Genomic DNA, 15,869 nt, shown 5'->3' on the forward strand with positions numbered 1-15,869 from the left:
ACACACACACACACACACACACACACATTCACAACAGCTGCTAGTGAGCATCAGAGGAGCTCCTGCCCTAAATAAAACTGTCAGTCAACATGATTGGTTCAGCCCTGCTGAATTTGTGAAAGATCAAACCCTGACCGACCAATCTGACCAAAAAAACAACTTTATTTTTAATCAATTGAATGAATAGTTCAATGAAAAGTGTTTTTTAACGTGTGTTCTTCCCCCCACTGCTGTGTGTCGTGATGAATATGTTGATTTGTGGGTGTGTTTTTGTAGTCTTCTCACATTTCATGCCAAGGTACAAATATAATCATGAAGAAGAACAGTCTGTTAATACGAATAATAATTAATTATTGGTTTCTTTTGTTCTTCCCTGGAATAAAAAATCACACCTAATGCTCTCAGCATCTCATTAGACATGATGAATTTCCACAGACTGGATCCACATTTTTCTGGACAGAACAAGCCCAACAAAGAGCCACAAGAGGGCAGCGTTATCTTGTCCTGTAGTTGAGCTTCGTCACAGTTTAGGAAGGACGCCCTGTGTGCTTTGGTGATTTCAGTAAATCCAATCCAAATATTCCCAATGAGATTCGCATCAAGCCAAGAGTGTGGAGGATTAAGGGCTCCGTTTACAGCCAGCTGCCTATAAATAGCTGTCACTGAAATATGGTTTAACTACCAAGAGGTAGAAAAGTACTGCTTTTTGTGCAGCTTGCAGAGCGTATTCAGCGTCCTCGGTGAAAGAGGCTGCTACACTCTTTGACTGCATGTCTCAGGAGTGCTGAGGAGCAAAATGTTTACAGCTGCAAGCTCTGATAGCTTTTTGAGAGTGGGCAAATGGCATTAAGGGAGTGAATATACGCTTTGATTGCTGTCCTCTCCTGAAATCTCTGAGGTTTCAATTCAGGAGACTGAAAAGTCATTGCTGCAAAACTCCTGCCATAAGCAGATGGTCATCCTACACTGATAGTGTGTGCGGTGGTTTGTCGCAAACCAAGAGCTCCATCTGTTGTGTTTAAGGTGCGTCTCTATTGAAATATCTGCCGTGACAGATGCAGCAGTAAATGTGATCATACATAAGAAGGGCCTTCTAAAATACTATCCTAAACGTTATATAAGATTTGAGAGAGAGAGAGAGATTTGTTTTTCATTTGGGAATTTTGGCCATGCTTTTGATGGAATTAGATTATAATGAGGTTTGTGATGGCATTGTGACATTAGTGTGTTTTTAAGTGGTATAAGCAGACATGAGTGTGAGGCACAAATATGTCTTACTGGTTCCAGTGATCCTGCAGGATGATGACTTGCTTGTTGGGTTCTCTTCTCTCAAGAGCTGCCTATAGGAGTACTGTATCATGAAATGTGGTCGCCCACATTCTTGATTGGAATGTAGATTAGGATTTAATTTCATTTTCAGGGACTGCTGCTGCTTAGTTATTTATGATCCAATGTAGAGTACGCACCACTAAGAAAGGAGTGGACAATTTATTTAAATGTCGCAGAGGTTAATTGTTTTAATACTCAGTTTTACCTTTTGTAATTTCTTAAATGACCGAGTCTTAAGTTTGCAGTGGTTCCTGCAATTTAAACAATGCTTCTGATAGGGATTATCATATATTAACACATATGGCATAATATTGAATGTTTGTTCAAGAAGAATGTAAGACCAGAAGATGATTTCACAATCTATTTGCAATTTCCCTTGCTTATACGCTGTTTCCCAGCAACGCTATTTCAAGATGCATGTATAGATAGAGGCTTGAAAACAGTTTTGCAAAGAGCTACGGTGAGAGGAGTTGAGGGGGAGTTGTTGGGCAGTAAACTGTGCAAATCACAAAATAAAAGATGGGTGGATAATGTTCAGCATCAAAGAGGTTAACGTTTGTTTCAGCCCACTTCTGCACATTTAAGGATACGGTCAGGTCGCTGCCTGAAAAAGCACCAGATGGCTCGTCCCCAGCTGCGTGGTGTTAAAGAAATTAAACTGTTACTGCATGTTTACGATTATTGTTTATTTACAGGAGCAGCGGTTCGATCCATACGCAGCTAGAGCTATTTCAGGGTTTATTCAGGGTTGACAGGTTTAATCACTTCTGGACATGCTGTCATGTTGAGTCATCTATAAGTGGCGTAATGAAAAATAATGAAAAAGCTATAAGATAATTGCCAGTCCAAACTTCCCACCAATTGCATTTGTCTTCCCAGTGTGATTTTATATTGCTCGACATATCATCCATCCCTCCATGGACTTGACCAGCAATTATTTTTTTTATAATTATAAGTCTGACAGATATGAATTAATATTTATCGGGGTGCAGATAGCGTGTCCCATGCATCTTTGGAGACCTCACAGTGGCCCGCTTCCATTCCAGGTCATGCAGACAACGGATTTGCATGTGAACGCCTCACATGTAGAACCTTCTCTTCCAGATGATTTGTTAACACTTAAACTGTTTTGTTTTTGCAATCACAAACAAAATATTGTTGTCGATTTTGACTTTAATAAAAACACAAATGCTCACTAGACCTGAGCTGCCAGGCTTATGGGGCTGAGCTCTGTTGCGGCCCCCAGTCATATCTTTTCATGTCAAGAGAAGAGAACTGGTATTACAGGCAGCAGTCATCATTGCGGGGAGAGCTGGAGAGCAGCGATTGTCTTTCTGCTGTCTCTCTTCTCACACGTAACGTTTGACATTCTGTCATTGCCTGATAAATAACTGGACTGACACATGGCTTCATGCATATATTGTTTGGGCATATCTGCACCAGCTGTAGAATATGAATAAAAGACACACATTTCTGCACAACTCCAACTTTCTGTGCTGGTGGAACTGGTGCAACAAACTTTTTTGATTTAGATGCATAAGTTCTTAAGATGATATCTTATTGGAGGAAATAAATGCACAAGTAACTGTTTTTCTCCATTCAAAGAAGCACAGTGCACTCTAAAAGAAATGCACTAATCTAATACAAATATATTTTTTAATAAAGGTGGTGATGTGGAAAGATCCATTTGACAAACTCATTAAAATACATTCAACTGAAATATGTTTCATCTTTTGATTTAATCACAGCATAAAAATCTAGAAAAGCACTCAGAGAGCACAGATGCCAGCCAAGCAGCTCCTTATTACTGTAGATTTACACCGTCCACATGGTGATGTGGCTGTCCCACTGTGCTGCTGTTGGTGTTTGCAGTATTTGCTGGATTCTCAGTCCCATTCTCATATATCGTTTTTTTAGGAGAGATTTTGATTTTTGTTTTATGTCCCTATAGGTGCTTTTCGCATCCGAGATTCGGGCACCTTCGCGGGGCATGAGCTGAGCGGCGACACCCCCTCCCCTGGAGGTCTTCCGCTAAAAGTTGAGCTTTGGGCCGGGAGGTCGTGGAGAGCCTGGCAGGGTTAGGGGACATGGTGCCCGGGAGGTGGTGGAGAGGAAGGAAGGAGAAAAAAATGACCTCCAGTGGGTCAAGGGTCAAACGCGTTTTTCGCATCCGAGATTCGGGCACCTTTGCTGGGCATGAGCTGAGCGGCGGCACTCCCTCCCATGGAGGTCTTCCGCTAAAAGTTTAGCTTTGGGCCAAGAGGTCGTGGAGAGCCTGGCAGGGTTAGGGGACATTGTGCCCGGGAGGTGGTGGAGAGGAGGGGAGGAGAAAAAAATTACCTCCAGAGGGTCAAGGGGCAAAAGGGTGATTCTACCGAAACCAGACGAACAAGGTGGCATGACGCATTTTGATTATAAAACTTAATGCTATCAAAATAATAAGGATACCATTATAGACATCTCTTAATTTACTATTTGCTCATGATTTAAATTTACCATAATAAATATAAATTTTGTTGTTTTTCTTTACATTTAAGGGTAAATTTCTCATTACCGCAACGTGTCCATAACTGGATTTGGGTTCTATGAGATGGAAATATTACTAATTAAGAAAGATAAAAAAGAATAAACTTTAGTGCATGTTATACTATAAACAGTTACAGTGAAGATATAATTTCAAAGTTTGTATGTTTAAGTAGCTACACAACTTTTTAGTTCTCATTACCGAAACGTGAAGTTTTGAAGTTAAAAAAAATTATAATGATTCTATTTATTATTATTACCCAATTATGGTCTAAACATAAACAGCTAAGAATAGTTTAGCGCGCACATCACGTACTAACTACATTAGCATAAACGTTCATTGTCACTCATCCACCGCAACACCATTATCATCCACCGCAACACCATTATCATTCACCGCAACAGTTGAGGGCCTGTTGCGGTGGAGAGATACAATGAAGGAGGGAATGCGCTATAACTCTTGCTCATTCTATTCAACAATCTATTTCTATCTTTCTGTGTGTCAATCTTTTTCATGAAATGTTATACTCAAGTATGGTATTTTGATGCAGGCAAGCATCAAGTGAAAAGAAAATGGCGATCCTCATTACCGACATGGCCTTCTCATTACCGCAACCTGGTCTTGTTTTACAAATTAAGTAATAATTATATTATCATATTTTGTTTTAAAATATACAGACAAGTTATACCACACTAGTTATTTAGTGACCGATACATACAAAATGTGTATGTTATCTTTTACAAAAGTAATTAAATAAACACAATTGTAAATCCTCACAAATGTTTCGGTAATGAGAATTAATTGGAAATTACATCTAAATGTAGGGCATGTTAAAAATTCTTATGCTTGACACCTTCTCAATCTTGATTTCATGAGAATCACCCAGTGCCTGAAGCAGTGGGCCTTCACACGATTTTGTTATGTTAGCATAATGATAATAAAATTCTTGAATCGTGATATGTATCATCATCATCAAAATGAACACATTTTGGAGCTCCATTGACTGCAATCTTAATTACAATTTCAAAGTGACCCATAATCCAGGATCATCACGAAAATGTAACAATCTGCTCCTGGTAACATTCCCAACATTTCCTGAAAATGTCATCAAGATCCGTCTATAGAATTTTGAATTGTCATGCTAACAATGAAGCAGACAGACAGATCAACAAACCGACAGCAGCAATTCATTAGCCTCTGCCTCGATGGTTGGTTGGTTGGTTATTTATAATTGGGCACCAATAGGAAGTATAAATCAGCTCACCCTCAATAATAATTCCTTCATCAATATCCGATGTGATTTAAATATCATTTTTTGAGCATATCATGGTTTTGTTTTTGTTTTTTTTCTCAGACCTGCAGTGTTACTATTAAAAATATTTAGTCCACCTCAGTTTTTGGAATGTTTATTCATTGTCATTGGCTGTCCGCCCTCTTCAATCTCCACAGCATTGAAGGAATGATGGGTGCGTTATTTTTCTTCGCTAACAAACAATGATGCCATTATGGTCTCAGTAGAGGTCATGAGCCATTGTCTCTGCCTGTTCTCTCTGAGCTGGAGTTTTCTTGTACGGACATTACAGCATGTATCTCAGAGTCGTATATCTTTCAACTCCATAAAGTGTCCTTCTGTCGTTCTAAATGCGGCTCGGTGAGAGTTACATTTGCAAAATGACCACAACCAACAATTTGTCAAGCTGTGCTGACTGTTGTGCTCAGTTCACTTTCTTCTCCTCTACGATAGCAGAATCACAGTTGAGTGTTCGCTGAACTAATCCAATAAAGGCTTCATACGGACAGACTAATGTGATTTCCCAGGCTTTTATTCTGTGTCTGCAGCTGGATGGAGAGGGGCCCTGAAGAGATGGCATCTGAATTGGGGATGGCTGCTTAAGAGCAGCCACTGACCGATAGAGGGAAGGATATAATATATGTGCTAGAGATAGCAGCAAGTATGAGCCTTGAGAGGGAGTATAGGGGAGGGGATAAAGGACACACCAGGGTCAAGGGATTCTACGTCTGATTGACCTTCAGCTATTGATTATAGTGTATTGAACAAGTTTTTTTCTCTGGAGGTCAGCTCAGGTTAGAGGTGATGTTCTCTTATTATTAATCATTGTTATCTAGCAATATGGCCAGAAATCCTAACGCTATTCGACTTGATACTATTGCTGATGATGGAGTGCAGAATTTTAATTGTAAGCCTTTAAATCTAAATGTCTGCTCCTCATATTATTACACGTTTTCTGAAATGACAGAATAAAAGTAGTATATATATTTTTTTTTTTACTATTTTCATCGTGTTTTTGAGTACGACATGCTTGGCAATTTATGTCAGCATGTGTCATGTATAAATATGTATGTATAAAAAAAATATATAGGTGTCTGGTTATTGACTATGGTCCTCTACAGGAATATCATTTACCAAAAAATATTAAGACTGTCATTGCTGTTAGCAGCAGCGTCCATTTTGACCTTGAATCGGTTCTAGTTCTGGTGCCTGATTTACTGCCTGTGAGTTAAAAGTGTGTCGGAGCTGTGCTGCTGCTGTAATGAGTGGCTTTTAACCAGATGGAGATGCTTCTGAAGCAGCCAGTTTTGTTCCAAGTTGGGCCAAGATTAGGAAGGTCATCACGAGATAGCCAGAGTCCAAACTAATATAGCAATAATCAATTAAAACAAGGTGGAGGGGTTGAACCAATAAATAGTTATTTAGTGAAAGCAGCGGCAGGCGTTTCTTTAAAAAGACAGCATATACATATAAGGAAAGATTCAATGCTCCCCCCTCTGATTTTTATGATCTAAAATAAGAAAAAGCTCAATCAGCAAAGCTGCTTGGCTTTACAACCACTAAGCTTGGTGTAGGCACAATAAAATAGAGCATTAACATTTCTCCATGTTCCACAAACATCTGAGATTAATGTATCCGATAAACTTCAAGCTGAGTGCGTCTATCCAATACACACCCTGCTTCAGCGGCTGAAAATAGCATCAAGAGAACGGATCCATCAGTCTTAGTGATTAGTGAAAACAAAATAATCCATGAGCACAGTCTTAACGAAATGACACTGCAGTCAGACACAATGCTCTGTTGATCGTGCTTGAAAGGACTTTTTGATCAGCGTGGCTTTGCCTCGGGATGGAAAATAAAAGTGCGATCTCAAATTCTTGTTGACGTAAACAGTATTAGTCACTGAAGGGTAATTTTTAGAAGGCAATCAATGCAAATGATTTTTCAGTAACAGTGATGAAGTTTGGTTTAGTACCTGGCATTAGAGCAGACTTCTAAATTATGCATTCACCAGGAATGGGAGACAGAATGTTCCTTTGCTGTAGTGCCAACACGCATATTGATACCCTACTATTTTTAGCTTTAAGGTTATATACACTATATAGTTTAGTGGAGCCAACTCCTCAGTTTACTAACACAAACAAGCTTTGGTATTCAAACACACATGCACAGCAGCTCCGGCGCTTGGCGTCGTCGAGCTCGTAAGTTGTGCTTTGTGCATATCGTTGTTTGCAGCATTCTCGTTATGCTCTCCTTTTAAAACATGTGTTTCTGGTGCTTTTATTTTTTATTTGATTTAACCTAATTATGGATCCCAAGAAAGTTAAAATTGGTACTGGTAGTGGGAGTAAGAAGCATAAGAGTTTTACAATCGAAATGAAGAAGGAAGTAATAGATAAAAATGAAAAAAAATGGTGTTTGTGTTTCCGAACTCGCCAAGTAATACAAAATGGCTAAATTGACAATTTGCATTATCCTGAAGAACAAAGATGCACTAAATGCAGCTGATGTGGCTAAAGGAGCGACTGTGCTAATGAAGCAAAGGTCTCAAGTGTTAGAAGTAGAAGAGTAGACGTCCCATTTACATAAAATTCTCCTGCTATTCTATGATTACAATCATCTTTAATTCCTTTCTATATTTTCTGGGGCTGGAGAATGGAATAAACAGGATTTACATTCATTTTGATGCAAACAATTATTTAGTTTGATGAACGTTTCGGGTTACGTACAGAGTTAAAGAACGTAATAAAGTCATAAGCCGCCGTTCCACTGTATACTGTCTACGTATATCCCATATATATTATATTCCTTGCCGATTCATCTGTTGCTAGCGGCGATTGCATCTCTACTTTCAATCACAGACTTGCCCTCAAGGCACTATGACATTTACTCTTCCTGTATACGGCGGGGTAATAAAGAACCTTGCAGGCGTCGATACCCCCACATCATCCCTCTCTGTTGTGCTGCAGACCACACACTGGCAGAAAGAGAAGCATCTGACCAAGGTTGTGTAATTATTGTGGTATAGCCAACTGCCATGTGCTCTCAGGCGCTAAAGGGCTCTTCAGTTTTCCACTGTACCTGAAACAGTAAAGGTGTAATAAGCTCATTACCGCGACATACGCCATAGTACAGTGTAGAATAGATATCTGTGCATGCATGCATTTGTTTGTGAAAACCTTTATGTATGCATATGAATTCACTGTGTATCTCATAATCTTCATCTCAATGCAATGCTTGACCCGGGGGCTGTAATGGAGGGAGCTGCCAGGCAGGCCGAGGATGGCTCTATATGCTAATGAATATTAGAACTCTGCTCAGATTCAGTATGAGAGCGCAGCCTGAATGTAATAAGATGACAGAATCCCCCGCTTGCAGGTTCTTACTACTGAATTTCTACTGCAGTTTTATGAATATATTATTCAAACTTATTTAGGAAAAACATAGACGTTGAGCCAATGTACGAGGTTGAGCGCGTTTATATGCATTTAGTACCGGCGCTTAGAAAATGCAATTTCACTGTGTTTTCTTCTGTGACTGGAACTTCATCTTCTGTTATTTTGTGCTGTAAACAGAGTATTTTATTAGGCTTCAAGATTTTTGAAAAAAAAGTGTTTGTTTTTTCATTGCAGATAAGGATTTGCATATTCAGAGAGCATTGTTGTACAGCTGGCATTAGTAAAAGCAGACAATTTGATAATACAACCTTCTGCATCATCGTGCTTTATTTAGATTGAATCTCTTCTCTATGAAAATAGAGCATCTGAGGATTTGGCTGTCTCTAAGAATAAAACAAGTATTTGTTACTATTTTCGCTGCGTTTTTTATCTGTGCTGCGTTTGCCACAGTCCCACCGTGAAGTCACTCGCTTTTCATCAAACCAGAATAAAGCTTTTGCAGATTTTCCGTTTGGCCCAAAGACATGACTGTTAAAGTGAAACAGGCGAGGCTTTTATTAAACCTGGTTTATGTCAAATGAAGTGCCGAGAACCACGCCGGACTGTCTGCGCTTATTCTCATATAGCAATGAGTGCAAAAAAAGTGCCCCAATTGCTGTTCAGCTGTGTAAAAATAGCCTGCTTCACTTTGCTCTTCCTTTCCATTCCTATCTGTGCGTGTTTGACCTTTCTGCCTTTGTTGCATTCTCGTACCTATAAGTCTCACTTCAGATGGAAGGTCCTTCCCTCAGTGGGCTCCCAGGCAATAAGGTCAGTGGTCTCTGGGGCCATTACACAGTCTGTTGTCAGAACAAGTGGCGCGTTGATGAATGGCCGTAATCTCACAGCTGCTACAGGATAACAAACATTTTCCTTGGGGGGGGGGGGATTGAAAACATTTTGCCACGTTATGTGAGTGAACATAAAATTTATTATAAATATACGCATACATAACAATTCTGACTCAATTTATATGATGCTTTTCTTACCCTAAGCTGTACATGTATCAAGTACCGTATGTACATATTATACTGTATGTTGCTACGTTACAAAAAGCCATGCAATATCTACAGTACAGTGTATGATTCATCTATGAAACCTACTTTTGCTCTCAATAAATAGTAATAAATTATCCATGTCTCCTTACTGTACATTCTATTGCACATACTATTTACATTTCTGCTTTGGATTAGCATTTTCCCTTTTTCATCATGACCTGATGTCAGTTTTAGCTGCTTTAATTGACTGTTTAGCCCAAAGGTTAAGAGTTCCCTTCACTCCACATCCTCAGAAGACAGACATTTCTGCCGGGCCTCTTTGTCCTCAAACGTTACCTTTTTGTTCCTCTTTGGGTCGATCCACGAGTTGTGTATAATGGCGTTATTAGGGGTAGGATCCGCCTCGATGATTGACACCACTCGCTTCTTCATCTTGCTTTTCAAGACTTTTTGGAACTTCTGCCTTGTGAAGGCATAGAGAAGAGGGTGAAAAATGGTGGTCCCGTAAGCCATGACCAGGAAGCCCAGTCTCAACTTGACCATCAGGTCACTGGGGCCTACACTGAGGATAACTGTGTTGAGCACGGTGATGGGCGTCCAGCACAGCAGGAAGGTAGACACAATCAGGAGGGACATCCTAAAAACCCTCTTCTGGCGCTCCCGCCTTTCTCTGTGACGCTTAACGGCTCTGCGCAGTGCAATGATGACCGAGACAGAGGTGCGCATACCCAGTGTGGGGTTGCGGCTGCCACTGCTCTGGGAACCATCTGTGGCCTCTTGCTGCGTTGTCATAGCAGTCATGGATGGGCGCTTTTTCCTGCGAGCCTTCTTTTTCTGTGAAGCGTGAAAACGTGTGCCAATGCGAATATTGAGAGCCTGCAGAATCTTGGAGTAGGTGATGAGCATGACAACAGCAGTAAAGAAGAAAATAGGAATCTGCGCAAGCAAGTGGTAGTAGAGGCCGAGATCTGTGTAGTACTGGTTAGTGTCGATCACATCCTCCACCGCTGTCTGGTTCAGCTCCACATTGCCCCGGGCAAAGAAGCCAACTTCAATAAAGGGTACAAGGAAACTAACAAAGGATAGCACCCAAATGGCAGCCAGCAGGGCCAGGGCACGTCCCATGGTCAGCACCCGGTTGGCTGGCTTAACCGAAATGTCATAGCGATCGAGGGTGATGGCGAGCACGTTAGCGGCAGTGGCAACACTTGCGAAGGAGACGCAGGCTTCATGGAAGCAGCAGACCAGAGCTGTGTCTCCCTCGAGGGAAAGCAGCACCACCACAATGGTGAGGGGGATACAGCACACGCAAACCAGCACATCCAACACATGGAGGTTCATGGTGACGATGTTACTGACAGAACTAATTAGATTTGACTTCATACAGTAGAGGGCAAGAACGGTGAGGTTGGAACTCAGGCCCAGGAGGATTTCCAGCATGAGGAAGCCAGTCAGAGAGACCTGGAAACTAACGGGATAGGTATACGGGCTGGGGGTGGCCGGACTCATGGTACGGCTGATGGGCTCAGTGTTGTCGGTGACCGTGACGTTGCTCATGGTGGCTTCTTGTTCCGGGTAGGGATGGATATGCATTATCCTGTGTGTAGAGAGAGGAGAAGAAATTTCATCTAAAGGTAAAGTAAAAAAACGATGCTTTCGCATCTTTGGCAAGCTGACATCAACACAAAACTAACAAATGTTATCTGACGCAACGCAGCCAGCCGTCAAACAACAAGGAGGCTTTTAGGATTAAATGCCCCCCCCAAAAAAAGGACCAGACAATTATGCTAGAATATTTTCCTGCAATTACTTGTCTCAATATCAGCTTGTACTTTCTTTTATCACCATGTTTACATGAATAGCGAAGGTGTGTGTCAGAAACATTGACACAATAACTCTGTAATGGTTTGCATTCTAGAGTCTCTTCTGAACAGGATAGGTAATATTATATTTGCTATACTATATATGTGGTGACTTAACTCATCACTACTGGAATTGTTTAAATTATTGGAGTCTTGGCGACATTACGAGAGGATATCATAACCGCCTCTGTGTTTAGCCGCCCACTAGCAGGCATCCATCTCGCTGAGATGCACTTTAAAGTACAAGATGGTCATAAACAAATGAGGGATTAGTGCACTTATCATAATTGGATTTCAGGGCAGTCATTATTTTCACATTGGTGTAAAAAAAAAAGAAAAGAAATCTATTACACTTGAACTCAAGAATCACTTACTTTAACTGATTAACATACAATATTAAAATAATCCAACCTAAAGAAATAATGAGTGATGAATCCAATCTGAACTCTTAATTGATTTGAAGTCATATTTACCCTTCCCTCCAGCACTATCTGAATAGCAGGGCTGCGTAATCAGGCCATAGAGTCTCTATTAGATCCACAGAGAGAAGCATCACATCCAAACACAGCCAGTGGAAAACTGTTCCTGCTCCAGCAGAGCCCCACAGCAAAGCTTTTCCTTTCAATGCCAGTCCCTGCCAGAGAGTTAGCGACGGCCAGAGAAGCTCCGGCCCGTCTCTGGATGGATTGTCTGTCGGCTGCAGCCTTTTTTCCCCCAGACCTCAGCGATCAGCGAGTTATGGAGTCACCCGGTGGATAAGAATATAGGTTAGTGTCCTCTACAGGCTGCGTCTCAGATATTGTGTCCCTTTTGGTTTTGGTTGGTGGTAGGAGCACAGATGGATGAGTGGAAGAGGGATAAGATGTTGGAGCCACCTCCTGTTTATAATGTCATGATATTCCCAGGCAGGAGCGACAGAGACAACCATGAAAACAAAGAAATGCAGACTCCTTCCGCTGAGCAGGGCTGGAATGTAATTCTCATTGTGCAATCCGGCTTTTTTTTTTGTCTCACTGAGAAGATGGTTGTCAGATCTGTGAATACAAAAAAACGATTACATCCATTCGCTTGTGCTCGAGAGGCAAAGATTGTCAGTACGTCATGTGGATTCCCCACTTTAAACCAAGGTAATGTCCACGATCTGTCCAGGTAGCATCCGAGTCCATGTCTCCCCTTGGAGCACTAACGGAACAGGCCTTCACTTTCCACCTTTCTCATCATTCTCTGTGCGCCTGGCTCCAGCCACCATTGACTTGTAAATCGAGCGCAGGCCTCCAATTTGCCCCTCGACATGCTGAGCCCTCAATCACTGGAGATGGCGTGAGTAGAACAGATTATTAAAGTGCATGTGTGTGTGCGCGTGTTTGTCCAACGTGACATGCAACCACTGTGGGATTCGTGATTTACATTGGAGGGGGTTGATTCAGCAATTCAGAAGGAGATCATCCGCATGTGGTGATGGACGTGACTTCATCAGGCAGAGACAGCATGCCTTGTAGATAATAAAAAAGAACAGATCCCAGACAAGCATGGGGCTCTAGGAAACAGGTGTTGCATACAACATCGTCTCTTTCCTTCAGTCCCACGTCGCTCTTTCACAGTGACCTGAGAAGAGAGAAAGGGCAGGGTAGCAGATAGATAGATAGATAGATAGATAGATAGATAGATAGACAGAGTAGGAGGAGTAGGAGATGAAGTGTGGGGGTGCATTAGTGAAAATATACATATAAGGACATTCTCATTAGCATAGCAACAAGCATGCAATGTCTTATGTTCCTGTGCATTGCCTGATGTCTTTATGTCTTTGATAAACCATTAACATAACAGCACCAGCAACGATTTCCAGAACAAAAGGGAACTGGTACTGCATCCCAGCCTCCCGTTCTCAGATTTGAAGATTTACTGTCGTAACATTTTTGCTGCTCTTGCCGTGAGTCTCACGTGTACAGAAACAGTGGTGATATTGTCATGCGATTTTAATGATAGGACAGACTTGCTTAGAGCCTGAGCGCCATATTTGAGCCATGTTATGTCTGCAGACTTGCAGAGGCACATGTCGGTCATTCTTCAAGGTTGTTTCAGTGATGGATGCCGTACTTTACTTTACAGTGTCAGAAAGGATCAGTGGGTCCGGTGTTTCTGTACCAGGCAAAACGAGCGTCATGCATGTTGTCAGGATTGACAGTGTGGAAGTGCACGCAGCAAATCACGTTTCCCATTGAACAAAGCCAGATCTTTCATATTATGTGGGAGTAAGACACAAACGGATGTGCTCACAGCATGAGAATATACAGATGTCCCGATGCGTTACCACATTGTCAAATGGCTTTTGAGAGCCGATGTTTAAAGTATCGCCGACTTGGAATTTCGAGATTTAATATTAAAGAGTGATTTATATTTACACTTGAAGCATGGCCAGAAATAAAAGTCGTGCAACAGTTACTAAATTAGGGCGATGGCTTCTAATCGCGTGCATCTGTTGACATATTTGTAAGTTTTATTCTCTGTTACATGCCCCCCTCCTCCACCAAATGCCGTAAATCATGCCAATATGTAGAGCGCCCCATCAAAACACAGCAAATCTCACCATGCAGGGTAAACACAAGATGCTCTGGAGCCGATCCACACACTGTGCTGTCCCTTCTACTTGCAGCTCTGCAACAATCTAGGTCGACTGATAGGAGCTGCCGGTTTTGTCTTCAGCTCCTTCCTGCATTAATCCGAGAAAGAGGGGTTGAATATTGATGAAAGCACAAGGGTCACACAACTGGCAGATGCCCCTTCCTTCCTGAGAAAAACAAGTGAACAGGGATTAGTCCACAGGGATGAGGCTTTTCCCGAGTCTTTCCCCTGTCATCCTATCCATTCATTTGGACCCTGTTTTCCATCTCCTGAACTCTGTTGCACCACCTCTCTGCTGAAACGTCAGAATAAGAGCGTAAACCAGAAACCATCACACTCCTGGTATCTCTCTATCTCTGCTCCCTCCTCTCTCTCACTCCCCTTTTCCGTCTCTCTCTCCTTCTCTCTCTCTCTTACTGCGGAGGTTTGCAGTGCTACCCCAATCCTGATTGGTCCTTTGTAATAGGCTTAACCCTTTCCCGTCCAGCGAGGGGCGGTATTTATTTTTGTTGTTAATCCATCCACTCGTCCCTGACAGTGATTGTGACATCCCATGTGCGGCTGCTGTGAAAAAAAAAGCTTGTACTACGCTTTTGTACAGGGACTTGAAATGCCACTGCGCTAAACTCACAGCATGCCGCAGAGTCGGCTTGAAGACAGTCGAGAGAAAACGAGGAGAACGTTCTGGGATGCTAGATCAATTAGTTATGTCACGGTGTAATGAACCAGCAATGTGTTCGTGCTACATAGGTGGAATGATGAGGAGCCAGAACAGAGAAGCAATATTTTAGCATTGATTTTTCACTCAAACATGGGTCTTAATGCACATGTGTCACCGACAGAGAGGCGATACATTCTGCGAGTGGGAGAGATTATGGAGAAAGAGTAGAAGTAAAAAAAAACAAAAAAAAACAGATGGCGATAGTGATTATATTAAGATACTCGGTCAAATCGCTCAAAGCTTTACCACCCTCCATTCTTTAGTCAGGACCGATCAGGTGCAACTATTGCCAGAGGGCATCCTGGTTGACAGTCTCCATCATCGAAGAAGAAGAAGAAGAAGGTATCTGTTAGCTATGCCTCAGCTATCTGGAAGTCCTCATTAAATCCCACAGAAGAACATTCAGTCCTGTTACTCCATTGGTGGAAGTTTGATTATCACAGGCAAATGTTTCAGTTAATTTCCAAGGTGTTCAAATCTGATTGGCACCTGTATGGTTCTTCCTTAGCAGGGAGGACAATGACGAGAAAAGTTAATCAGATTGAAGGTCAATAAAAAATCTCAATTACATTATAGTAGTCATGGGATATCCCTGATTGTGCAGAATTGCATGCTTTCCGTACAGATGTACTTTTTGGTCAAGTGGGTGCATGCTTTTTCTTGGGTTTGCAATATAGTGCACCGTGATCTAAGTGGCCGTCATTACATGGGATCTATCTGTTAGCATCAGGCTGTCAGACGATAATTACACAGTACATCAATGCAAATCAGCTCCTCTGTCAGCTACCTGTAAGTCAATGCATTATACATAATAAAAAAAAGAATAAAAAGCAAGGCTTGTATTTCCATGTAGAAGCTTCTAATGGGTCACTGGAAATAGTCCTATTTTAAAGAGTGGTAAACATGTTTCTTTCAAAACACTGATTTCCCAGAACTCAATTCAATAGAAGGAGTTCAATAGAAGAATGATGTTAATATTTCATTGCCATTAATATTTCATCCAGTTTTTCCCTGTCAGTCCTCAGATTTTACTGTCTGAGATTCACTACATTTTTTTCTCCTCTCACTCTGAAAGGCTACGGAAT

The 15,869-nt window shown here is 41.5% G+C and overlaps 1 protein-coding gene across 1 annotated transcript; it reads right to left on the reverse strand.

The window, feature by feature from the left end:
* Positions 1–9,855: 9,855 nt before the first annotated feature.
* LOC137915026 (G-protein coupled receptor 22-like) lies at positions 9,856–11,172 on the reverse strand. Its single transcript, XM_068758508.1, has one exon. The coding sequence runs from the start codon at positions 11,170–11,172 to the stop codon at positions 9,856–9,858; it is 1,317 nt and encodes a 438-aa protein (XP_068614609.1).
* Between the last annotated feature and the right edge of the window lie 4,697 nt (positions 11,173–15,869).

The sequence above is a fragment of the Brachionichthys hirsutus genome, unplaced genomic scaffold, assembly GCF_040956055.1.
Source record: "Brachionichthys hirsutus isolate HB-005 unplaced genomic scaffold, CSIRO-AGI_Bhir_v1 contig_1416, whole genome shotgun sequence".
Lineage (NCBI taxonomy): Eukaryota > Metazoa > Chordata > Actinopteri > Lophiiformes > Brachionichthyidae > Brachionichthys > Brachionichthys hirsutus.